The sequence below is a fragment of the Urocampus carinirostris genome, chromosome 18 (assembly GCF_059441175.1).
Source record: "Urocampus carinirostris isolate Australia breed hairy pipefish chromosome 18, RoL_Ucar_1.0, whole genome shotgun sequence".
NCBI classification, from domain to species: domain Eukaryota; kingdom Metazoa; phylum Chordata; class Actinopteri; order Syngnathiformes; family Syngnathidae; genus Urocampus; species Urocampus carinirostris.
Window position 1 is genome coordinate 6,069,098 of NC_142366.1, and position 24,788 is coordinate 6,093,885.

General features: G+C 41.4%; 1 protein-coding gene and 1 pseudogene across 1 annotated transcript in view; both read right to left on the reverse strand.

Moving 5' to 3' along the window:
* Nucleotides 1–600: 600 nt before the first annotated feature.
* Nucleotides 601–24,788, reverse strand: part of LOC148348213 (melanoma receptor tyrosine-protein kinase-like) — a 48,761-nt gene continuing 24,573 nt past the window's right edge. Inside the window, exons 8-27 of the mRNA XM_088321830.1 lie at nt 23,451–23,564; nt 22,506–22,632; nt 20,408–20,481; nt 20,225–20,315; nt 19,966–20,165; nt 17,488–17,620; nt 17,335–17,425; nt 14,146–14,303; nt 11,738–11,770; nt 11,512–11,656; nt 10,361–10,483; nt 10,200–10,298; nt 9,105–9,290; nt 8,879–9,034; nt 8,738–8,813; nt 8,535–8,681; nt 4,734–4,831; nt 4,525–4,668; nt 1,321–1,411; nt 601–1,244 (exon numbers count right to left, since the gene is read on the reverse strand). Coding sequence (XP_088177956.1) covers nt 952–1,244; nt 1,321–1,411; nt 4,525–4,668; nt 4,734–4,831; nt 8,535–8,681; nt 8,738–8,813; nt 8,879–9,034; nt 9,105–9,290; nt 10,200–10,298; nt 10,361–10,483; nt 11,512–11,656; nt 11,738–11,770; nt 14,146–14,303; nt 17,335–17,425; nt 17,488–17,620; nt 19,966–20,165; nt 20,225–20,315; nt 20,408–20,481; nt 22,506–22,632; nt 23,451–23,564 — 2,579 coding nt within the window. The 3' untranslated portion in view covers nt 601–951. The remainder of the gene's footprint in view (nt 1,245–1,320; nt 1,412–4,524; nt 4,669–4,733; nt 4,832–8,534; nt 8,682–8,737; nt 8,814–8,878; nt 9,035–9,104; nt 9,291–10,199; nt 10,299–10,360; nt 10,484–11,511; nt 11,657–11,737; nt 11,771–14,145; nt 14,304–17,334; nt 17,426–17,487; nt 17,621–19,965; nt 20,166–20,224; nt 20,316–20,407; nt 20,482–22,505; nt 22,633–23,450; nt 23,565–24,788) is intronic.
* On the reverse strand, nt 11,973–12,112 carry LOC148348214 (U2 spliceosomal RNA; annotated as a pseudogene).

Here is a 24,788-nt window from a genome sequence, read left to right on the forward strand (position 1 = left end):
ATAGGGAGCTATTTAAGTTTTAATGTACCTATATACAAATGTCTGCTAAGCTTAATTTTATTTCCTACACTGTTAATTTTTGGTTTAAGTGAAAGATTACCCATATTAGTTGAAATTCTAAATTACTGTAAAAAGTTTCAGGGAGCTATTTAAGTTTTATTTCAATTTATAACAAATATTCTTTGTGCCTTTTTGCATTTGTAAAAGCTAATTTTTAAGCTTTCAGAGCGAATAAATATTGGCTCCAAATATCTGTTATCGGCCTCCTCTTCATATTAATATTCGCTATCATAATTGGCCCTGACAAACCTGTATCAGTCGATCCTTATTGATAATTATACATATATATATATATATATATATATATATATATATATACTGGGAGGTCGGTGGTTCGCGCCCCGGCCGAGTCATTCCTAAGACTTAAAAAGTGGTCGGCGGCGCCCTCTGTTGGCTGCGGCTGCATCGGCTCGCTACAACGGGTCAGGTGCAATCGACATTTCGTTCTGTGTACATTGTTACACAGAATGACAATACAAGGAAATTATTATTATTATTATATATATATTCATTAGAATGAAAAAATTTCAACACCTCATCTGAGATTTTTTGCTTTTTATTTGACAGTTATTGTGCCTTCAAATAAAACTAATTTATGAAACTATCCAGTGTTCTTTTATGCAATTACTCATAACTAATCTGCACAAGTTTAAAACAAATTCTTCATTAATTCAACGTTCAAAAACAACCATTGTAACACATGCGTCTTTCTAACACTGACAACAACAATGACACATAAGTTAAAAAATTGAAAAAAATACACAGAAATAAAAATACAGAAAGAATGTATGAGTGTAAGTTTGTGTGAATGTTTTCCTCTTTTTTTTGTTCTTGAATTCAACTGTGCGATTAAAAAAATTCCATGATGTGTCGCTGAGGGCGTAGCGCCCCCTAGAAGGTAGGAGGTCTGCATGGTGCTAATCCCAAATATTCGTGGTTCTGTGCGGCAGCCAGAAACAAGGCGTCACGGGGTGCAGGCCCGGGAAGAAAGTCTGCTCTGTAATCAGGGTTTTCCAGGGTCTCGGTGCGGGGTAGCGAGTTTTGCGCTGTGTTCAAGTATTCGGGTCCCTCCGATTTCCCTTCCTGTGAGTTGTAGCCCCAAATCGGGCAGGAGTCTTCGTAGTTTGGGTTGTATAAATCTGAACGCCCGTTGCTCATGGCACCCTCAGCCTGGTTCATGTACTCTGCAACAAAATGTGACGGTTATGTGTAATTCATCTTTCCACCCTGAAAAAAACCCCATAGAAACATTTTTTTTACCATGCCCAGGAAGGTGGTCTCTCTCAACTACGTATCCAGTGGGGTCGCTGATGTAGCGCATGGCTAAGCTGTTAGCCCGTGAGGGATTAGCCTGCAAAAGAAGCTATTACCATTGCGTCACAAGCAGTGTTTGGAGTTTGTAGCGCGTTCCTGGACCTTTTCTTGGTAATGAGTACACGTTATTAATAGAACTCTTTAACTTAACTATTGTTACAACTAGGTGCATTACTCAGCTACTTTTTAAACGCAGGCCCCAAATTAGTCAAGTCTTCTGATATTTGACGGTTTCCTGTTAGGCCTGGCGCACCTCCGTCCAGCAGAAGGCGCCTAATCTGTTTTTAATTGGGACAGGTGTGTCCAATCACCCTGCACCTAGTTCGCCCCCTAATTAGTCCCTAATAAGCCTCACCCGTCATAAGAACATTTTGGACAGCAACCAGGGTCGAGTGATTTTAGTTTCCACTTTCATGATCACGCTCACCTTTACCAGTGTTATCCTGATTTCTGAGGTTTGTTTTTTGTTTCTGACAGTTTTATTGTTGTATTTGACCGTTTGTTTGTTACTTTGTGGATTATATTTGTTATGGAATGCCATCTGTTTTTGAGCACTTTACCTTTTCCTGCTTCCTGCGTTTGGGTCTACTACAAATCATAACAGTTGCCCCTTTAACTCTAAGTAATACCATCCCTCATTCCGCCAGGAACCCAAAGGAGTAGTCAAAATCCAAAAATAATCAACTTTTGTAATCTACGAATATGAAGTATGAAGGGTTCACCGGTTCCATAGGTTGATGTACACCAAGGGTACTCACACTTTTACAGCATACGAGTTACTTAAAAATGAGCAAGTCAAAATGATTTACCCATCACAAAAACAGCAAAACATCCAAATATTTCAGAATGCGTTTATGATTCTATTTACATTCTTTTATTTAACTTAAACTAAATAAAACCAATTAGGATTTCAGTCCTTTTTTGAAATTCCTAATATGTGAAAATAATGACAATATTTCACAAGGCAAGTGTAAACGAATCAAATGTTTTTTCTATCTATGTATCTACCTTTGTCATATGCCTCGAGAGGGGTGACCGACAGCAAGGCAAACACATACAAAAACAAAGAAAATAAAAAAAGGGAAAAAGTTGCAGAAAACACACACAAAAATGTTTGGACCATGGCCAACCCAAATGCCCAAACCCCCAAACAAGCACCTCGGCACCCAAGTTGGTCATGCTTTCGTCCCTCCAGATGAAACGGGACACAAGAAAGCAGCCGTGTCACTCGGGTCAGGGTGATACAACAAACTCTTCTGTTCAACAGCAGGGCCCAACAGCTTTCACTGGTTTACCCCTGCCGCATCATACGGGTGCCCAGCCCACCCTTTAGAACGTGTCCACAATCCCACTATCCTTTCACAACACCTCTCCACTCCTTCCTACCACCAACACAAAATGTTTTTACTCAAAATAAATCAACAGTGTAATTGTAAGTGTCAATTCAGTTATTTTTAGAGGCCAATGATGTTGCAAAGAAATAATAAATAACACTATAATTTTAACATGCTGCATTTGACCGCTAGATGGTAGTGTGTCTCTACAAATCAAAGCACTGCATACGGTTTCCCCTGATCAACCAGTGCGACTTCTGGGATCCACCAGTAGATCTCAATCTATGTAATGAGCACCCCTGGTGTACACGTTTTCTACAATTTCTTTGTCCATGTGGCTATTTTTAAGGAGTTTTAAGGGGTCAACTTTATATATTGTAGTTTGTAACTAGATAGTTCATTTTGCAGAGGTGGGCAACTATTGCAAGTAGGGGGCAACACTGGGTTCAAAAATTTGGCCAAGGGGCCAATTCTGGAGACTCTTACCATTATTCGATTTATGAATAAATATAAATGCAGGCATCTACATGTTATATTTGTTGATATTTTGTAATAGATTATCCATCCATCTATCCATTATCTGCATTGCTTATCCTCAGTAGGGTCGTGGGGGTGCTGGAGCCAATCCCAGCCATTTTCGGGCAGTGGACAGGGGACACCATGAACTGGTTGCCAGCCAACTCACTCGTTCATTCACATCTAGGGACAATTTGGACCTGGAGGAAACCCACGCAAGCACGGGGAGAACATGCAAACTCCACACAGGAAGGTTGTAATAGATTAGTTTCATCAAATTGGTTTTAAAACACTCACAATTATCACAAAGTCAGATATTAAGTCTAAAGCACTTCATTTCATATTTGGTTTTGTAGTATTACTGTGTTTTTCCTTTAGTTTTTATAGTACTGTATTTTTGTCGTCGGATTTTTGTTGTATTACTGTAGTTTTATTTTTGTAGGATAGCTGTAGTATCTAAAACAATACTACAACTGCAGTTGTATTTTTGTAGTATTTCTGTCACAATATTTTTCTAGTAAGTATTTCCAAGACAGTAATTTTTTAGCATTTCTTTAGTACTTGTGTAGTTCTTTTGTCATATTTCCATAGAAGTGTTTTGTAGTTTTTATTTAGTATTTTTGTAATATTACTATAGGTTTATTTTTTAGTATTTCTTTAGGAATATTTATGTAGTAGACTTTTTGTATTATATTAGTACTGTAGTTGTATGTGGCAGTATTTTTATAATATTTTTTAATATGACTGTAGTTTTATTGTAGTTTTTTGTAGTATTTCTTTTGTAATCTTTTTGTCATCGTACTTTTGTATTACAGTAGTACTGTAGCTTTTCTAGTATTTTTTAAGTACCGTACTTTCTTTTTTCAGAATGAAGAAATAATAATATATCAGGTCCCTGTGTTTACCACTAAATTCGATATTTAGTTTTGTAGTCATTCTCTAGTATGTGTGTAGTATTTTTTTTTTTTGTGGCATTTTTGTTTTAGCCACAGACGTGGACAATAGGGTGAAAGTTGACACCCCAAAAAAAGTTTTTTACTTGAAGTAATTTGTTAACTTACATCAATTGTCATTGTATTTTGACTATTTTGGTTTTGAGGGCCGGATGAAAAAGCCTGTGGCCCGCGGGCCGTAGTTTGCCTAGTATTAAAGTAACGTGCCACTTTTTGTCTCAATAATCCAGAGGATAACACAATTCCTTTTTAAACGTAATAACTGTAACTGTTTAATTTTTTTTCAGTAACGCACCCAACACTGGTCACAACACCCGGAAACCGCCACCCAAAGGAAAAGTCCGTACCGTGGCACCGCACGGGTGTCCGCCATCGCTACCGGAGCCTTTGTGTGGCAGCAGGTAATCCTCAGCATCTACCATGTCCTCGGCGTCATCCGAGCTGAGCAAGCGCGAGAACAACCTGCTATTTGAAGGGCTGGGCGGATCACACTGGAGGGATGAAATCACAATAATTTATCGACTATTGCTAAACTAATCGCTAAGGGATAATCTACCTGCAGGACCAGGTAGCGACTGGGGTCCCGCGCCATCTTTGAAAACTCAACGATGAGTTCGCGGAAGTTTGGACGACTGGACGGGTCGATCATCCAACCTATGGATGTAGGACAAATTTAACAAACTTACTGTAAGGCACATCTGATTATAAGCCGCATGCAAAAATAATGAAATCTAAATAAACCACACGTAGCTGTCTAATTAGAGCACCCTGTGGTGGTCGATTTGTTGGTTGGGTTTCATTTTGTAACAGGCAGGTTTTCGGCCAACTAAAGTGGTGCCGCTACATACAAGCTCATCAAATTGCTGGTGTAAAGAGACAATTTTCCCAAACATTATATTAACGAAAGAAAAGGTGAATTTATTATGACGGAGCGTGTGCGTGGCAAAGAGGTGCAGGAGGAGTGACGATGCACTTTTGATGATACATAAGCACTTATTTAAAGGTGGTCTATGTAAGTTAAAAATAATTTCCTTCCTAATGCCATCTTCTGGGTGAAATCATCATTGCGGCTCCATTTGTTGCGCATGCAACTATGGGAAATTGTTAAATGCACTGTCATGGTTTGCCCATTGCCCTCCCCTGTGCCCGCTCGTTTGGCTCCAGCTGCTGCTCGTTTCCTGATTGGTTCCCCTCCTATTTAAACTCAGTACTCTCATTTACTCCATGTCAGTCTGTCAGCAAACCTCCGCACATGCAAGGCAAGCATTTTTTGACTCTGGCTCCCGTCTGTCCCGTCTTATCCTGTATCCTACTCGTCTGCCCCTGGCTTATCGATCGTCTCCGGCTACCTGATTTGATTCCTTCCTCTGACCACGCTCCGATTTCCTGTCCCGGCTGCCCGACTTGTTTCCGTCCACCAACCAAGCTCCAATCTCCCGTACCGGCTGCCCAACTTGTTTCTGCCCACCGACTACGCTCCGACCTCATGGGCTTCCTGCTTTTCCTGCCCAGCGATCACCAAATCGCTGGCGTTTGTTTTCCCGGGCCTGACTTCTCTGCTTCCGCAATAAAGTTTGGTGTGAACTGTTACGCGTTTGGGTCTACCGTCTGTTCTGGTTCGGACATGCAGTCGAATAAACCTTTCTTTTTTCATCTTTTTGGGCGTTTGATTAGGCATTTGGACTGGATTTGAAACAATCCTTACGCTTACCATTTTCATCCTGCAATAAATGAAAACCTCAACCACGCGCATAATATCACTCTGTCCCTCCTGTCTTTTTCTTTGTTAGTGTTTTTTGCAACAGGAATATAACCTCCCCCGACAATTAAAGGAGCAAAGCACTGGGTAAAAATATTTGGGGGCTTTGTGATTGGTACTCGCTTCTTCCTGATTGTACTCCTTGGCTTGTTCACTCACACAATCACCGCACTCTTGTTTTTATATTATTTTTTTGCTTCATTTTAATCATCATCAATCTCCTCATGGCTAAGGTCACAAAAAGTCACATAAAGGGTCAAATGTGATTGAGGAGACGCGTTTAAAACACATTTTCTGCGGAATGCATGTACTCTACAGTTATTGCAAAGGCCGTAGAATCAGGTACCGTATTTTCCGCACTGTAGGGCGCACCGGGTTATAGGGCGCACCCCCAAAAATAGTTTTTGGTCCTATACCTTCCATAGATAAGGCGCACCGGAATATAAGGCGCTACAATGGGAACGTCGACAAACAGTCAGATGATTCAGTCCAACTGATTACCCCCTTAACATTCCCAAAGCTTGCAAAGAAGCAAAAACGTGTCGTAGACACGTGCGGATGCGGTGTCCGTACGATGTCACTTAAATGCGTCATTTCAAATATCATTCGGAAGGTTAAAGTCTTGGGATTCAAGAAATGCCAAACATTTCTATGTTTCTATTTTCTTTTTCGCTCACAACTTATGACAAGTGTAATTCCAAGTGTTTATTGTCATATGACAACTGTGCATATGACAATAAACACTTGGAATTAAGTTGAATTCACTCAACTCATCACAGCAACATCAAGATCGTTCTAAAACAAGATACCGGGAAAATATAAAGCCGCATAGCTCACCTAAGTTCTCACGTTCAATAATGATACGCAATCATGGTCTTCTTACAACCGTGAGTGAAGTAAATCCAAAAGAGTAGAATATTTACAAATACAGACTAATGAAAAATGTTTCTTTATAGCGTACTTTAGCAAGCTTGCTACGCCATTGCTAAACTCGGCCGATTGCAGGGTTTGTTTTGGCCATCTAGCCAATCCGAGGCTCCGAATAACTTCAGCCAATAGTGATCGATTCAAATGATGATTGACACATTGGTTAGCCAATAAAACGCCGGTATATAAATCCCAGCATACACCGCGGGCATGCTACGCCATTGCTAAACTCGGCCGATTGCAGGGTTTGTTTTGGCCATCTAGCCAATCCGAGGGTCCGAATAACTTCAGCCAATAGTGATCGATTCAAATGATGATTGACACATTGGTTAGCCAATGACACGCCGGTATATAAATCCCAGCATACACCGCGGACTACTCCACGTTCGGGGTAAAATCGAGTCGGCGACTGTTGAGTAAATTGCGAGACCTTGCGAATTTAATATTGAGCCATATATAAGGGGCACTCTGTTATAAGGCGCATGGTCAGCTTTTGAAAAAAATTAAGACTTTTAGGTGCGCCTTATAGTGCGGAAAATACGGTACTTTATGGCAGGAAGCGCATGTGCCAACTAAACCGAGCTAAAGGTGTGCAGTCATGAGTGGTGAGCGGTCTCGAGCGGTCTCTAGTGGTAGAATCTTCGACTGCTCATGAGCTGGATTTTTCTTTGTAAAGCGAGACAGATTTTTGTTTAACTCGTGTATTAAAATTCTCGTTTATGTTTAATAGATGACAAAACTCAAAATATTGTGTTTGGAGAAACCATGATGGCCAGCCTAGGTACCCTGTCTTCTACGTCGAGTTCAACCGTCAGAACCCTGGGTGTGACTTTTGACAGTCCCCTCCGGTTTGACAAACATATCAACAACGTTGTCAGAACGAGCTTTTTTAGCTGCATCTTCTAGCAAAAGTAAATTGTTTTAAGCCGTCATGACTTGGAGACAAGTGAAAGATTCCTTAATAACTTAAGGTTATTACCTCCCTTTTTTGGCTCTTATCCTTTTTAGATATTAAAATGTTAATGTTTGTTTTTAAGCTCGTAACAGCCTTGACCTATCTTATATATCTGAGCTTTTAACTGTTGGTAATAATGGTAGAGTTCTGAGTTCCAAGGACTAACTTGTGCTAGAAGTTACCAGTTTGAAATATAAACGCTGGGGTGACTGAGCCTTTTGCGTTGCCGCCAAAAGGCTGTGGAATCAGCTCCCAGCCGAGATGCGTTTTATTTCTGACATAGGCCAATTTAAATGCAGGCTGAAAACCCACGACTTCAGTATAGCTTTTGATACTCAGTAATATGACGACACTTTTATTTTATACTTATTTGATCCCGTTGTATTTTAAAGTTTTTATTCTCTTTTATTGTTTTTATTTTTTGTTTGGTTATTACTTATTTTATTTTCTGTGGTTTGCAATAATCTGTGGTCTGTTCAGCCCTTTGAGACTCTTTGGGCTGTACAAATAAATGTGACTTGACTTGACTTGACGGTTTTCTATTGTTAAAGCCCTTTGGTACACCAAAGGGATTGTTGTTAAGAGCTGTATAAATAAAGTACATTTACACTAGATCCATAAATCGACAGCACGGTTCAAAACCTAGCGAAAAATTGGCGGCTAATGGTCCAGTTCTTGCCGAATAAACTTTTATACGGCATTCTTTGGCGACTTACACTTAACCATGAGCATGTAAACATCAATGGTGCAGACGGGCGGCTGCGGCAGGCGTTCTCCTCGCTCTAGCAGCGACGCCACTTCGCCAGCCGGGATTCCGTCATATGGTTTGGACCCGAACGTCATCAGCTCCCACGCTGTCACTCCTGTAGGGGGCACAGTTTTTATTTCAATTGGCGGGGCAGTTGGAAGGAGGACCTACCATAACTCCAAACGTCGCTTTTGTGGGTGTACGTCCATTGAAGGATGGACTCCAAGGCCATCCACTTGATTGGGACCTGATAACCCAACCAAAACATAAATAATCTTCCTTTAGACGTCAAACCTCGCTTAGCATTCACACCTTTCCTCCGTCGGCGTGGTACTCTTTCTCGTCGGCCGTCAGAAGTCTGGCCAGACCAAAGTCTGTGATCTTCACATGATTAGGTGTCTTCACCAGCACGTTCCTGGCCGCCAGGTCTCGGTGTACCAGGTGGCGCTCTTCCAGGTAGCTCATTCCCTGCCAAAAAGAAGACACCCAAACCTCATAAGTCGAAATACTGGGAGCGTCGCAGGGACGTTGGTCCTACCTTGGCGATCTGGACGCACCAGTTGAGCAACCACTGAGCGCCCACACGTTCCCGGTGCTGCCGAACATAGTCCAGCAGGCAGCCGTAAGCCATCAATTGCGTCACCAGCTGCACGGACGATGTCAGGCAGATGCCGAGCAGGCGGCACACGTGCGGGTGATCCACGCTTGCCATCACGTACGCCTCCTGCAGTACAAAATTTAGCAAGTGCTCAGAGGTAGAAAAAAAAGGAGCACAAGAAGAACTCGAAAAGATTAAGGGGCAGAACAAAAAGAAGAAACAAGAAATATAAAAGGACTAGAAGAAGTTGGAGAAGATGGAGAACAACATGAAGGAGCAGGAAAAGAAGAAACAAAGAGAAAGAGGAGCAGAAGAAGTAGGAAAAGGAGGAAAAATTAAAGGAGAATAATAATAATAATACAAAACAATAAATGGAAGAGGGAGCAGAAGAAGATGTTGGAGTAGAAGAAAAAGAAAAAACAGGAACAAGGATAAGAATGAGCTAAATAAGAAGGAAAATAAGAAAGACGAGCAGGAGAAGAAGAAACAAAGGAGGAGCAGAAAAAAGGAGATGAAGGGTTCTGAATAAAAAAAGAACAAGGAGAAGAAGGATAAGATGAAATAGTAGAAGAAAAATAAACAAAAAAGAAGCAGAAGAAGACGGAGAAGCAGAAGAACAAGAAACAAGAATGAGAGAAGGGAAGAGGAATAAGAAGGAATTGAAAAAGAAAGGGTTGAAGTAGAAGGGAAAGGAGGAAAAGGTGAAGGAGCATAATAATACTAATACAAAATGATAAGGAGAAAAGGGAGCAGACGAAGGAGGAAATGTAGGAGCAGAAGAAGAAAAAACAACAAGATCAACGAGAGGAACTAGCTGAAGTAGAAGAAGAAAGAGAAGTTGAAGGAGCCGAAGAACAATAAATCAAAAAGATGAATAAAAAGAAGAAACAGCAAAGTAAGAACGGGATGGAGAACATGAAGGTGCAGAAGAAAAAACAAGAAGGAGAGGAAGAGCAAAAGAGTAAAGAAGAAGAAAAAAGGGAGAGAATAAAAAAAACATATTGATTATACCCCAACCAAAAAAACCCATCTCACATCCAAAATTTCCTTATTGGCCTTGGGTGACGTGGCCTCTCGAAGAACTTTGATGGCCACCGGGATCTTCACGTCCTCACCGTCGGGGATCCACAGACCCTGAAAAGCATCATGCTCGCTTATTTAGCCTCTTCTCCCACCAGCCAATCAATTTGTCTCACTTTGAAGACAGTTCCGAAAGCGCCGGAACCCAGAACCCGGATCTTTTTAAGTTCCGTCTCCTTCAACATTCTCAGGAGAGCCTGGTTGGGGGCCTCGCCGCTGGGGGTCAACGGCTCCACCAGCTGCAGGCAAACACATGCTTCGTAAACACAAGCGGGTTAACATAGATCGGGTAATGTTTACTGATTTGCTGTTTGCAAACATAAACATAAGCCGGCTCTTGGGAGCGAACAACAGGATGGCGGCTCAGAATGTTAGTCTTCATCTGGATTCAGTCTTACTCTTTGGGCTTTTTATTCTCATGTGCCAATGACCATGCCAAAAAGGGATATGCCGCCCTAAAATGGGTTGCGACTCAAACCAGGTGATGCTCTAATGGCGCACAACCATTCTAATTTGCTTTGAATTTGTTAAGTATACAACACAATATTTACATAAAAATGTAAAGTTTAAACACGGCGGCGCAGTGGTTAGCGCGTGTGCGGCATTGTTCTGAGGTCATGAGATCGAACCCTTGTGTGAAGTTTGCATGTTCTCCCCGTGCTTGCGTGAGTTTCATCCGGGCACTTCGGTTTCCTCCCACATTCCTAAAACATGCATGTCAGGTTAATTGGCTGGTCCAAATTGTCCCTGGGTATGAATGAGCGAGCGAGTTGTCTGTCCCTGTGTGCCCTGCGATTGACTGGCAACCAGTCCAGGGTGTCCCCTGCCCACTGCCCGAAGATAGTTGGGATGGGCTCCAGCACCCCCGCGACCCTACAGAGGATAAGTGGTGCAGATAATGGATGGATGGAAGGATGTAAAGTTTATTCTTGTGTTTCATAGTGTATTTGTTGTTGCACTGAAAATCAATATTTTTCATTTTTGTTTTGTTGATTGTTTTTCAGATATTCTGAGCTGCTTGATTTTAAAGTTCTTTAGTTCAAAAAGTTTAAAGTTAAAGGTTCAGGTTTTGTCTTAGTTTTTTCATTTTTTCTGTTTGTGTTTTTTATTTTGGAGGGGGGTGTATTTTCCCCCTATTTCAAATCAATTTGGTGCATGATGCTACATAATGATTGGTAATATATGGATTAAAGTGACAAAAAAATCCCGAGCGGTTTAGGTGCTCAGGGACAGTCCTTGGAAAAAAAAGTAGTGTGTTGTAGTTGACCTCTCTCTCCTGCAGGAGACGCCGTGTGGTCCTTTTTCTCTTTATTTGGCGCCTGCGCAGCAAAACGATGACAATTAGCGACATGATGACGAGGAGGAGGAGCCCGCTGACCACGCCCACTGCCAGGGTGGAGTGTCTTGTAGCACTAAAAAAAAAAAAAAAAATTACATTTTTTTTCCTGTCACCGACAAGTATTTTTATTTTTGGTGTGTGATCATCACGCTACCCGGAACATCCTGGCAGTCCGGGACCGGTACACCTGTGACCACAAAAAAAGTATATTTTTTCGTGTTTTTCGTTGCGGGGGTTAGATTATTTAAGGGTTATTGTTCTATTTTCTTAATTATCCATTATCCGTTATCGGTCAGTTCATAATACGCTACAAAGCCAAGGAGCGGGGACACTTACTCTCGGCAAAAGGCCGAGCTAAGGTCCTAGCATCAAAGCCTTGCTGCGGTCATTGCGAATGGACCGTTCCAGGAGGTACTGCAATACCGGGTCGATACGTGGAGAGGACAGAGCAAGCTCTTATTCCATCTCTGGATTGCAAAAATATCAGTGGTATTGCATCATTCCTGATGATACTGCTGTGGTGTGCTATATGGTAAGGATGTACCTCACTGACAATAACAGCAAACGTTTCTGACATGAAATCGATTCAAACTAATTTGCTGGTCCCTGGCAACTAAAACAGGGGTCTAGAACCTATTTGACCCAGAGATCCAGAATAGCAAAATATTTTGATTGTTTTTTTGAGAGAGACATACATACATTTTAAAACAAATTTCAGCAAAACCGGCAAACCTGCGTTTGAGACTAAATTTAAAATTTCAGCGAATACTATTTTACTGTGGGACGTTTAATGATTTGATAACATTTATGATATAAGAGTAATACCAGAAGCCTGTGTCCCATATCAACAAATATACCACTTTAAACTTGTCTCTTTCAAGCAAGTACTTTTGATCGTTTATGCTCATTTTGACCATATTTTTTTTTCATAAATAATGGTTTCAGAACAAGCAGAGATTCTTTGTAAAATTGTCACAAAATACTGCAAACGAGAATACTGGCGACAACGCGGAGTGCATAGCTCTGCCGCTCACCTAATTTTATTGCTCTGTGTGCTTGGCTGGCGTTTCTGAGTGTTAACAGTTTGTTTTGATATGTTTTCATCATAAAGTGTTTTAACTGTGAACCTAAATTGCTAAAGGAGCTTCCCTATGAAGGATTTTGTAGCGACACCTCGACTGTCAGCTGTAGTGGGGAGTATGCTTTTTAAATACCGAACAACTCCTTACATAAATCCTATGTTGATTATATGGGCACTATTCTCAACATCGTGCACATCAAAGTTGGAGTGTTATGAAAGAGATTGACATGAGTTTACATTAATCTCGAGTCAAACATTGCATATCTAGTTCGCGAGCCGTAGATTCAAGACCCCTGTCGCAAACCATTCAATTGAACTCTAAATAGCTATAAAACATCTTCATGATCACTAAAAACACAACCAAATAGTAACTAAACATAAGAAAATACATTGATAAGATAAATAAAGTGTTATTATCAAAACAAAATTTTATTATGAGCAAGTCCCAGTAACAAAGTAGTCTGCGTGGTGCAAAGATGCGGAAGGGGTGATGGAACATGGCTTTTTAATGATACACAAGCACCTACTGTACATTTAAAGTGAAAGATACTGTAACTTTTAATGTATGTGAACACACAACCTTTATTAGAGCACTTTTTTTCTTTTCCTGTTTCATTTTTTATACATCACTTTTTTGCCCCTTTAGCTGGACTCGCAACACTATCACTTTCTACAGCTCTTTTTGTAAAAAAAGCCAATTCAAATAGTAATTACACTTAAAAATACAGTTATATAAAGATAGATAAAATGATATTAATGGGATAAATGTGAGTTTATTTTGATCACTTAATTGCCGTAAGGTTTGCATGTGACGCGTACGAAGAGTGCTTGTGTGGGTGCAGGTTGGTGTATCTATTAACTTATGTGTTTTCCCTGTATTTTATACGTCTTTTCATCATTTCAAATTGTGTACACCATTTAAGAATTTTTATACAGGGGAAAAAATCTAATCAAAAAGAGTCATCTCTTCTTGCCTGGTTGGGCTTTAATCAAGATAGTCTCTGTCACTGGTAGCAGCAGACAACGTCACCGTAGCTAATTTTGTCATGGTATTCACCATAGTCTTTCTGTTAGGTAATAGGTGCCACGTTGTGTTTGTAAGGTTTATTATTGCTTAACTAGGAGAATTACCAATTATTAATAAGGGGAGCAATTGTCAGAGGTTGACAGGTATGAGATTGATGATACGTAAGCACTTAAAATAAAGTTACTGTAACTTTAAATGGACATACGCACACATTTTATGACAGTACAATATTTTTGCCTTTAGTAGTTTTCATGCGCAAACTGGACGAGCTGATGGTGACAGTAAGTGGTCATGAGCGATGAGTGGTCTCTAGTGGTTGTATCTTGGGTTGCTCATGAACTGGATTTCTTTCGTATAGCGAGCCAGATATTTGTTGCCAATAAAACTCGTATTACAAAACTTTTATGTTTAGAGGTGCTCGTATTAAGAAGTTCCACTGTATTTTTTTGGATACCCTTCAGTGCAGTTTTGGTGGCACGACTGGCACTGTCCTTGAGCATCAGCATATTTCCACACAGTCACACCTCCATCCCCCATGACGCCGTGTGGGCAGCGTGCCACGCAATGGGGGCCATCTTGGACATGGGCGCACCGAGAACACTGGTCGGGACCCTGCGCAGAGCGACAGATATTTATTCATAATAATATATGAATGGTCTATTCATAGATTACAAGCATAATGGCTCAGCATTCTACTTGGGCAAAGTTGTTGGAGCTGCCACATGCAGCTCCAGAGCTGCTTGTACACAAAAGCAGATATTTTTTAATTTTGTTTGAGGATGACTTGACACAAACCTAGCTACTTACACTCGCAGACGCCACAAGTACAACTGCGTAAATGTTCACAAAATAACGCTTCAGACGTTTTGGCGCCTATAAATCACATACAAACACACACACAAATTGGGATTTATAAAGTAATTAAGATAAAATTAAAAGAGAGAGAGAGAGAGAGAGAGTCAAAGTCAACTGTATTGTCAATTCTGCAGCATAAACAGAGAATTAAAATTACTCTCAAACCAACGTGTCTAGAAGATAAAAAAACTGTGCTAGGACACACTACACTAAGACACACAAGTAGACAGTACGACACAAATAGACAGTGCGGGCACATAAATCATAAGGTGAATATAGTACCTTTGTAAACAAAACGTTCTGAGTGCAAATGTACATGATTGTGCACTGAGGAAGGTTAACTTGTTTTGGTACTAAAGTGTTAAAGTGACGTATTTTACTGAAGGCAGTGTGTGTGTGTCTATTTGTTGAAAAAAGGGAGAGTCAGGCTCTTGGTAAAGGGAGTAACGGGGAGAGATTGGCTGTGAGGAAGGATGGCAGAGCAGGAAGTGAGTTCATCCTGACCGCCTCGTTCGTGGATGAAGCTGTCCCGCAGTCTGCTGGTCCTGGCCCACAGGCTCTGCAGTCTCCTGCCTAATGGCAGCAGGGTGAAAAAGCTGCGGGTTGGGTGGCTGGGGTCTCTCGCAATGCAGAAAGCTTTGCTGGTGTAACGAGAGGAGTACAGGTCCTTAAGGGATGAGAGGGAGGCACTGATGATCTTTTTCGCAGCTCGAGGGTCTTCTTACTCGAGCAGGCTCCACACCACACGGAGATGCCGAAGGTCAGGATGCTCTCGATGGTGCCTCTGTAGAAGGTGCACATGATATGGGCCAGAGCTCTGGCTTTCCTCCGTTTCCAGAGAAAGTAGAGGTGCTAATTGGCTTTCTTGTGGTGTTTGAAGTCTAGGAGAGCTCCTCAGTGACATGCACACCAAGAAACTTCGTGCTGTTCACCCTTTCGACAAAAGCACTGTTGATGGTCATAGTGGATGAGACCTGTCACAGTTGTGTCATCGGCAAATTTGACGAGGAGGTTTAAGCTGTGAAGGGGTGTGCAGTCGTGGGTCAGCAGGGTGAAGAGGAGTGGGCTGATCACACATCCTTGATGGGCCCCCATGTTTAATATGGTGGTGCTGGATGTGTTTCTGCCAACCCGAACTGCCTGAGGTCTCCCGGTCAGAAAGTCCAGCAGCCAGTTGCACAGTGAGATGTTGATCCCCACCTGATAAAGTTTATTGATGAGTTGCTGGGGGATGATTGTATCAAATGCTTAACTGAAGTCTTAGGACAGCATTCTGACGTAGGAGTCCTGTTTGTTCAGGTGGGTAAGGGCTGTGTGAAGGGTAGTGGAGTCCGTGTCATTGGTTGAGCGGTTGGGCCAATACTCAAACTGAAAAGGGTCCAGGGAGAGTGGGAGGGCACTTTTGATGCATTCCGACACCAGCTGTTCGAAGCACTTCATGATGATTGGAGTAAGTGCTACCGGATGGTAGTCATTGGGACAGGAGGGTGATGACTTTTTTGGACCTGGATGATGGTGGTAGTTTTGAGGCATGTAGGGACAACAGCTTGGCTCAGAGAGGTGTTAAAGATGTCTGTGAAGACATCTGTGAGCTGTTTGGCACAGTCCATCAGAACATGACCAGGGATGTTGTCAGAACCGGAAGCTTTGCAGGCGTTGATCCTGTTCTCCTTACATTCTCCAGGGACAGTGTCAGCACCTGTTCGCCAGGAGGTGGTGAAGCTTTCTGTGCTGGGCTGCTGTTATGTGCCTCAAAGTGGGTGAACAAGTTATTAAGCAAATTGAGCAGAGGGGTGGAACTGTCACAGGTCTGTGGTGGGGTTTGTAGTCTGTGATGGTCTGTATCCCCAGCCAAAGGCTACGTGTGTCTCAGCTGTCGTTGAAACAATGAGCTATCCTCCTAGAGTACTGCAACTTGGCTTCTCTGATGCCACGTGACAGGTTGGCTCTCGCAGTCCTCAGATTTTCCCCAATCTCCTCCTCCGAAGGCAGTATTTCGCGCCTTCAGCAACCTGTGGACCTCTCTTGTCAACCATGGCTTCTGATTGGCCCGGACAGTGATAGTCTTTGTCACCGTTACATCAATACATTTGGCCATGTAAGCAGTGACAACGTCTACATACTCCTGGTGGTTTTTAGTATTATCTGAGGTGGCGTTTTGTTTAAACACGTCCCAGTCAGTAGTGCTAAAACAGTCCTGGAGCTCTTCCACGAAACCCTTTGGCGAAATACGCACCTCTTTCCGAACTGATTTGGTAAAAGAAAAAAAGGGAAGGGATAATAAAGAGGGAGAGAGAGACAGAAAGTGAAAATTAAAGAGAGAGAGAGAGAGAGAGACAGAGATGGCTATGTAGAGAAAAGGACAGACATACAGACAGATTTAAATTACATAGAAATATTTAGATGAATGCATTTAGATTAGATAGATCAAATTTACGCTGTAGTTTTAATCCAATGCGCCCCATTGTCCAGTGCGCCTTATATACCCAGCTAAACTACTTAATAAATCCCAATTTGTGTGTTTTTGTGTATGTATGTGTTTCATAGGCTCCAAAACACTTTCACTGGTCCTTCACGCCCTCTGGCGGGCAACCTAGGTACTCCAGCTCACGACCACTCCAGGCAGCCCAATCCAATCTTCTATTAGAACCTACACCTTCATTGATGCAATTATTTCTCATGCACAAGTTTCAACAAACAAATGTCTTCAAAACTGAGCTGGTCTGCTTGTGGGGTGCGTCTTATAATTCAATGTGCCTTTTAGTGCAGAAATTCGAAAGTGCCGGACCTGTGCATTGCACGTGGGCTGGCCGTCCATGGGGAAACACTCGGGATGACACTCCAAACAGCTCCGGTTTAGCGCCACCTCACGGGGCTCCCTGCGTGCACAGTGAGCGTTATCAAGGATTCAATTGACAGCGGCAGTGCTGGTTCCACCTACCCGTGGAGCAGGTTACAAGACGTCACACAGCGCTCCTTACGGGTAAAATGCCGGCAGGAGACGCACATGCCGGGGCCGGGCCCCCAGCAGCCATCCTGAGAGCACTCTTGGTCGCAAGTGTGATTCTGCTCACCTGCAATGAGAGACAACTCAGTTTTTGTATGATCTCCACTGCAGAGGTGGGTAGTAACGAGTAACATTTACTCCGTTACATTTACTTGAGTGTGTTTTGGAACCTTTTGTACTTCTAGGAGTATTTTTAAATCACTATGCTTTTTACTTTTACTTGAGTAGATATATGAAGAAGAAACTATACTCTTAATCAGCTACATTAGGCTACATTGAACCTGCTATTTAAATCCACTCCACGGAAGTACGCGTCTGTATATCTCTGCTGAGGCACATTTATTTTGTAAGGGACCTAACCTTTTATTTAGATTTAACCTGTGACCCAAAGAAAATGGCAGATGGCACTTGCGAGCCCGGATAGGAGTTTTGTTTTTTTATTGTACTGTATGCACAGTCTATTCAATAGAAACTTCCCCAGTGTGCACGGACTTACAATAACACAGAATTGTAATTTATTGTTGATTGAATGGACTTGAATGATTTGATGATCTGATTAAATAATTTAAAAAAAATAAACAAATAAAAAAGACATTGCAACAGCTACTCAGTACTTGAGTAGTTTTTTTTCTTCAAAAATTACTTTTTTACTTTTACTCAAGTAATTCCCTGGATGACTACTTTTTACTTCTACTTGAGTCATGCGTCGCTTCGGTTTCGCATATACTAAAATATTATTATGAAGTAACAGTACTTTTACTTAAGTTAACTCTTAGTTAACTATTAGGCAACTCTATCTACCTCTGGTCAGACGCATACCCGTATTTAGACAGTCGGTCTTGTTGGATGGGTCCAAAACACGCGGTTTGACGCTATCACGGGTTTACACTGCTATGTTATTGGCTGTTTAAACGAAAATGGCAGGCGTGCGGCATGTTTGTGTCATGTTTTTTCTCCCAAAGAAACTGCAAAATTTTCCATTATGAAAAATTTTTGGAAAAGCGCCAGGGGGCCAATAGGGAGCACCAGGGATTCACATGCAGCTCTAAATCCACTTGTTGCTCAAAGTGCATTGATATTTAGTTTATTTAAGCTTGAAGTTGAAAAGTAGTGAATTAATCCTTCTTCGGAGTTTCGGCTTTGTCAGCTAAACATAAACAAAGATTTAGATGATGTCTGACAGGAGTGATGCATGTCCTATCTATCTTGCCCCAAAAGCCCCCGCACTGTGCAAACGCGTGACACGTGCCTGTCATTGCAACAATGTCTAAGTTAAGATGGGTAGAAAACTGGACCTGTAAACCACAGCAGCAGTGCATTCCTAAGAATTTAGCGCTCGACACTGTAAAAGAGAGAGGCGGAGAGACGAAGAAGAACAACTCTTGTATAATTTACAAACAAAAGTTAGCCAGTGAAAAGCCCTGCTCGACCCAAACGTAATGATTGTCATTTAGGGCTTAGATCTTACATCTGACAAAGTCATTTCAGAAGGAATAATAGGGAAACTTGGTCATATTTATTGTTGACTGTCTGGTGGGTAAACAGGTAACTTAACACAACTTGTCAGGCCAAACTTTTGTTTTTCCTGCCAAGTGCCAGCTATAACATTGACAGCACTTGGTCTCTTCCTGAGGCTAGCTAATAATTAGGCTTACGATGCCGATTTACATACTGTAATTACAGTGCCCTAAACTCCGATTGAACTAGTTTTTAACTTTTTAATGGTTCACAGGTTCCTCAACTGACAAGGACATCAGGGCAACAGTTCATAGTTGTGTCTTGGGCAAGTACAGCCTGGCGACTCCCATCCCTCTTACTTATCTTTTATTCAATAGGCAGACTATCTGCATTGTTGTCAAGGGTCTGGCGCACCTCCGTCCACCAGAGGGCGCTGGATCGGTTTTTTTATTAAGGCAGGTGTGTCCAATCACCCTGTCCCTAATTTGCCCGACCCTTCATAAGAACATTTTGGACAACACCCAGTGTGGTCGGTGTTTTCCATCTTAGTTTTCAGGTTTTTCCAATCCACCCAGCTTTCTGATGTTTGACTTTTGTTATTTGGTTTAGACAGTTTTATTGTTGTTTTTGACAGTTTGTTTGTTACTAATTAATGATTTTACAATCAAATGCCATCTTTTTTGAGGACCTTGCCATGTTTCCTGCTTCTGCAAAATCATAACATTTTCATTATGTTGATGACTCAGACCGGACTGTTTCTCTCAAACTTTTTTGTGGAAAACCCAATTTGGCCCGACCTCACCCAGACCCTAGCTCCAGCTTCCCCCAGGTAAATTAAGTTTGAGACCCCTGATATAAAAATAGAGGTTCCCTAATGTATGGATGGGTACCCATCCAGTATGGCGGTCAGATCATGTGATTAGGAACTATATATAGTCAGCGACAGCAACCCACCGCAAAACTGTGGCGAAGCTACATTCTTCAAGCTAATGGTTTGCTCTGAAGATCGGAAGAGGCGGGTCCACTGGTCGCTTCGAGTGTAGCAAAGCTGAGGGTTGTCCTTAAGCGTCACCCGTCCAGCGCTGACTTCCTTCAAAGAACGCAGACCCAACCAACGCAGGTTGTGCGCCCTCACGACTGCGAGGCTGTGTTGCCTAAAAACAGAAACTCGTTGTGGTCAGGCTCTCAAATTGGACAAGGTCGGGGCGCTTACGCTCGCGTGGTGCGGCCGCGGATGATCTCCAGGTTTTCGAAAACCGAGAGGGAAGTCAGGTTGTTTGGCCAAGCCTGGATCAGAAGGAATCCTGGGAAGGTAGAAGTTAAAATGCTAACAGGGCGCCATATTTCAAAACTATGATTTAAATGATGTCATAAGACAGTACGTCTTTTTAACTACCTGTGATTTCCTTGACAGTTCGGAAGTATTCCAGTTTAGCTGGGTCCATGGGCGGGATCTTGTAGTGGGCATCGCTGTGGGAACCAATTAGAAGGCACGAATATAAGAAGTGAAATTTCTGCAACCACTGACTGGCAGAGGTTTCAAACCTTGGTCTAATCCAAGGTTGTACAAACTTATTGTCATTGATAACTACGTAGTAAACATTTCATACAATGAGATTAGACATGGCACTCCAGGGTAAACATGTAATGGACTTTAAAGAGAAAAAAAGACAAAAGACGGCCTGCGATTTGAAAATCTTGAAATATAACATTGTTTAAAATGGTTAAAAAAAAAAAATACGACTCATGAAAATTTGTTGATTTGGTGCAACTCTTGCCCACCAATAACTTTTCAAATAGCTGGCTAAATTTCTTTACTTGCGATTTATATCATTTACGATGTTTTTAATTTATCAAGAGTTTTATATGAGAAACATATAAGCTTGTTGTTTCGCATTAATAATTTTAATCCTTATCAATAAATAGGAACATAATGTAATTTTCTGCTTTAATTCTAAGCCAATTTGATTAAATTGTTAATTTATAGACAAAAAAGGAAATATAACATATAGTACTTGTCTACATGTTTGTTTATTCATAACTGCTGATCATTGTTGCTATGCTAAAAAGATGTATATAAATATGTTTTGTCATTTTTTAAAATTTTACTCAAAAGAGATTACGTCAAAACATTATCATTACACACACCACATTATCTTATAGACACACACAAAAAAAAATCAAAATTTTTTCTTTTGCGAAATATTTTAATCCATTTTGACCAGTGACTCAAAGTTTGGTCTAAACCAATGATTTTCAACTGGTCTGACTTGAGGACTCATCATTACACCCTAATGACAATTTGCGACACAAACAAACAAAAAAATCCGCTTCTCAAACGTATCCAATGAAAGCATGGTAAAACAGAGATAATTTTGTCAGCTGAAAATGTGTTAGGTCTTTGAACAGTCTTGAATAAATTTACCCTTTGTGAAAAGTTTGCAGTACTTGGCATTCAAGCGTCATGACCCCGCAAGTCGGCTTTGTAGCATTTTAATTTGACTTGCCGGGTCTTGTGAAAATGTACCCTGTGCCATTAAAACAGCTTCCAGTTGCTTTACTTTTTCCAGTTAGCTTTTTGTAGTGAGCATGTTTCTCTTGACATTGTCTCTTGATATTATATTCTTTAAAACGAACAACATTCTTGGCCAATTAAGAAGACGCAGTTGTCTTGGATTTTGTTAAATAATACTTAATAATAGTCCTCATTCAAATTTCCTTTTTCTTTTAGTCAGAAATGAGGTGAGTAAAATTCTCACAGAAAGCCAAGGGCAAGGTGGCCAATGGGCTACTGCCATCATGAAATGGTGAATATTTCCTTTTGACAATTTGTATGCTTGTCAACATTACAGACAGGCCACATATTATTAATTTTAAAACGACTTTGCGTACCTGATATACTTGCATACAGACAACCCCCTAAAAACGCTTTAAAGTAGCCACATACTAAAAGAAATTAAACATATTAATACAGCGTGTATATAAACATCAATAACTTTGTAATGATGTAGTCAATAAAGATTAATATACTGGTAAAAAGCTAAAAATATATAATTATTAAACAATTTCTCTACCTTCTAGCAGCACTTTATAGGAAGACACTCGTACACTATTTTCACAATCGGTTCCTTTTTGACTTAATTGTTGTTGTCACTGTTTTCCACTTTTCCTTCCCCTTATCACTAACTTTCTTGGTACAGGTTATTATGAGCAGAAAAGGGAAATAAAACCAACAAAATCTCAATAAAATGAGATGTGGTCCCTATGAAATTCGTCAATTGACTGTACAGGTAAAAGAGATTCATCATTGCATTATCACCATCTAGTGTTAAGGAGCAAAATCAATCCCCCGTTTTTTCTACTTCTAAGCATTATTTTGCCACAGCAAAGGCCCACGACCCACTAAGTTGAGAAACACTGGTCTAGACCTTCTGCTACAAAACCTCGCGGATGCCAGCTAATGCTAAAAGGTAATGCTAGTGACTAATGCTGACCCTTTGAAAGAGGTCTCGATGAGGAAGATGTCGCCGTTGATCTTGGTGCAGTTCCTGAAGGACTCGATGTTGGAAGCGTTGACGGCGATTGTGTTGACCAGAGCGCCTACTCCCACACCGTCACAAGCTGCACACATTTTAGACATTAAAACAGGGATTTAGTTTCACCATGGACAGAGGGGACGTGTCCCCACCAATATCGAGCAATCATGTTTTTTTCCCCACCGCGGGTGGAAACAAAAAAAATTATCTCATTTAAAGTCATTAAGGGTCATTCAACACTGTGAAGACACATGTACCAATTAAGCTAGGCAGATCATTGCTAGGGGGCAACATGGCAGCTGGGTGATTAGCGTGCAGCCCCACAGTGCGTTTAACATTCAACAAAGAGATCGAAACCAATTATGAATAAATAAAATACCTACAGTACTTAGATTAAAATTAGAAAATACATTTTAGTAAAATGCCCTGCGACTGGCTGGCAACCACTTCGGAGTGTCCCCTGCCCACTGCCCGGAGATAGCTGGGATGGGCTCCAGCACCCCCGCGACCCAACTGAGGAAAAGCGGTGCAGAAAATGGATGGATGGATGGATGAATAGATTTTAGTAAAATGGGGAAAAAAAGACCCCAAAAAAAAAAAGAAAAATGTTAAACTACATATTTCATTTGATTTTCAGGTGAAAGAATAAAATTAAATTATTTGTTTTATAATTTTACTAAATACAAGGAAAATTGGATTTTAATAAACTACATATTAAACTTGTTTTTGAAGTAAAATTTAAAAAAAAAAATAAGGGGAAAGGGGAAAATAAATAAACTACGTATGCAACGTATTCAACAAATTATAAGCAAAAATACTGAAAATGTGACGTGAGAAAAAAATGGTAGAAAAATAACACAAAGATTCCATATCTCAAAATGCCTTTGTCTTTCACAGCCATACCTTTGGGACAAGCCCCCTCACAGGTCCGACATCGCTGGACCCCGTCGTCCTCCACTTCGTACATGCCGGGGCCGCACGTGCGCACGCACGACCCCCCCGTCACCACGTAATTCCCTGCGTGCACACACAATCACAATTGCAGCCAGTTTGTGGACGTACACATTATAACTCGTTATTTTGCTCCAGCTCAGTTTCAGATTATTTTTGAAAGTGAAAGGTACGGCGACTGTGAATGCAACGAGGAAAGCAACGAAAGTCTTGCTTATTGGCCTTGGTGGAGATCTTGGCCCTCTCCAACAACAACAGCGCCTCCACCACTAGGGTCGCTTCCTCCTTGACGTCTTCTTTTCTTGATTGTGAAAGTAAAATAGCTGACTTAGGACTTCCCTGAAGGAGGGCAGCTGCTTTCCCATCATCCGCTGGGGGTTTGGCCAAACCTCCACTGCTTTCCTCGGTGCACTCACTTTTCCCTCCAATGCTAGGCTCTGTCCAAAAAACATCTGAAACTAAGTTGGGATAAAATTGGCCATGAATAAAATATGATACTAAGATACAATTTACCACACAAATGTGTTTTATTTTATGTTTTACACACTATTCTGAGTCCATTGAGTCAGACATTTAAAATGCAATTTTCCCCAAAAATCTGCAGGTACAAGAGCGTGCTCCATTCGAACCTTGGTGCTGAGGGATACTCTGCCCTCTTTGATAAGATGTGCAACCTTTTATGGGAGGTGTTTACATCTATGGTTAAGACACACTTAGAGTTTACGAGTGATGTTGACCTTATACTCTTTTCTTCTTGTCCTTGAGGGAGAGGGAGAAGCCCGTTTGCTGCACTGTTCTTGTACTTAAAGCCATCGTACCGGCAGTTGTACCTGATGTATGCCATTATCTAGAAGATGCTGCTTCAATCAAGATTTTGGGGCAGGAAACCCATGGACATGAGCAGGATGGTCCAGTGATGCAAGGACAAAATTATCTACCTGAATGTGAAGAAGACCAAGGAGGTTGTTGTCGACTTCAAGGAGGGTGCACACTTAACATGCCCCACTGACATTCAACGGTGCTACAGTTGAGAGGATGAACAGTTTTAGGTTCCTGGCTGTGCATATCAGCCGGGCCCTGTCCTGGAGTCAAAACATTACATCCCTGTCCAAAAAAGCCTGTACCTTCACGACAAACTCCAGAGAGCAAGTGCCTCAACCCCTATAATGCTCTACTTCTACAGAGGCACCATCAGGAGCAGCCTGACCAGCTGGATCTCTGTGTTATATGAAGCCTTCGCCGTGTCCTGGCCAAATACCTTGCAGCGCATCGTAAGTACAGCGGAAAAGG